Source organism: Phoenix dactylifera, chromosome 11 (assembly GCF_009389715.1).
Source record: "Phoenix dactylifera cultivar Barhee BC4 chromosome 11, palm_55x_up_171113_PBpolish2nd_filt_p, whole genome shotgun sequence".
Lineage (NCBI taxonomy): Eukaryota > Viridiplantae > Streptophyta > Magnoliopsida > Arecales > Arecaceae > Phoenix > Phoenix dactylifera.
Window position 1 is genome coordinate 2,427,757 of NC_052402.1, and position 1,211 is coordinate 2,428,967.

At 44.8% G+C, this 1,211-nt stretch overlaps 1 protein-coding gene across 1 annotated transcript; it reads right to left on the reverse strand.

The window, feature by feature from the left end:
- Positions 1-430: 430 nt before the first annotated feature.
- On the reverse strand, positions 431-799 carry LOC108510661. The gene has a single exon (XM_017845880.2). The coding sequence runs from the start codon at positions 797-799 to the stop codon at positions 431-433; it is 369 nt and encodes a 122-aa protein (XP_017701369.1).
- Positions 800-1,211: the final 412 nt, after the last annotated feature.

Genomic DNA, 1,211 nt, shown 5'->3' on the forward strand with positions numbered 1-1,211 from the left:
CGAAATTGAAAATAGAAAAGGAAAACCTGCGAACCACTGAGAGGGAACACAAACAAATACTAACCATCAGCAATCAAATACTTGTTCATCAAAGCCCGTCAAAGAACAAAAAAAATCCAAGCCTTCGACAAAAAATCAGTGCTAGAACCATGAAGCTAAAAAACAAAAGCTATTGCAAGGATAAAATCCCAAACAAAGAGAGAGAATCAGAAGAAGAATAAAGACGACAATAAAACCTCCGATACCATGAAAACAGCCATAGGAAATAAAATATTTGTCCAAATCGATCAAAAACCAAAAATAAAAGGAAAAAAAAAATCTAAATGATTGACAAGAAATCACAACTAGAACCATCAAATTATGAAAAAGATGCCTTTTTGCAAAGGAAATCAAACAGGAAAGATGGCGAGGAGCATACCAGAAGAAGGGATCACCACCAGCCATTAACCACCAGGGTGTATCTATCCTTGAGCCACCGGAAGCTCCTCCTAAGAGACCCCTTCACCCTCCCCTCGACGGCGTAGAGCTTGTAGCTCGCCACCCGCTTCTTCCTCTGGAACTCCGGGTCGCTGAAGACCCACCCCTTCTTGGAGGAACCGGATGCCGCCTTCCCTTTGCCCAACTTGACCTCCCTGGTACCGTATCCAGCGTAGCCGCTGCCTGGGTGGGCGGAGGAGGCGGAGGACGCGCTGTAGCTCCTCAAATCGTATACGCCGGAAGGGGGAGGGGGCGGCCGGCCGCCGTAGGCCCCAAGCTGCATCCTTCCGTCGTTGTGGCCCCTCGATCTGAAACCCTCCATGGCAGCCAAGACCAGCCCTTTCCCTCTCCCCCTCCGTCTCGCTCTGGAGGGCGTCTTCGGTCTAGACGAGAGGAGGGCGGACGTGCGAACAGGGGAATGTCGGATGATTTTTCTTTTTCCACCCTCTCAGCTTTTTTTTTCGCTTTTTCATTTTTTTAAATAAAAATACAGTAACGCCCTCAACTTGTGGGCAAAATACATTCTCTCTAAAAAAAAATTTGAAAACTTTCAGGCCAGATATATATATATATATATATATATATATATATATATATATGCTAAAATAGACATTTCATATATCACGGATATGAATATACCCAATAGAATCGAAATACAAAAGGTTCCGAAGTGCTCCGACCATCTCTCTCCCTAGTTCATATGGTACCTCCAGAGTGACTCGCTACATATGTAA

What these genes read in the sequence shown, in the direction of transcription:
- LOC108510661 (XM_017845880.2), bottom strand. Translation starts at nt 799, where the DNA reads ATGGAGGGTTTCAGATCGAGGGGCCACAACGACGGAAGGATGCAGCTT.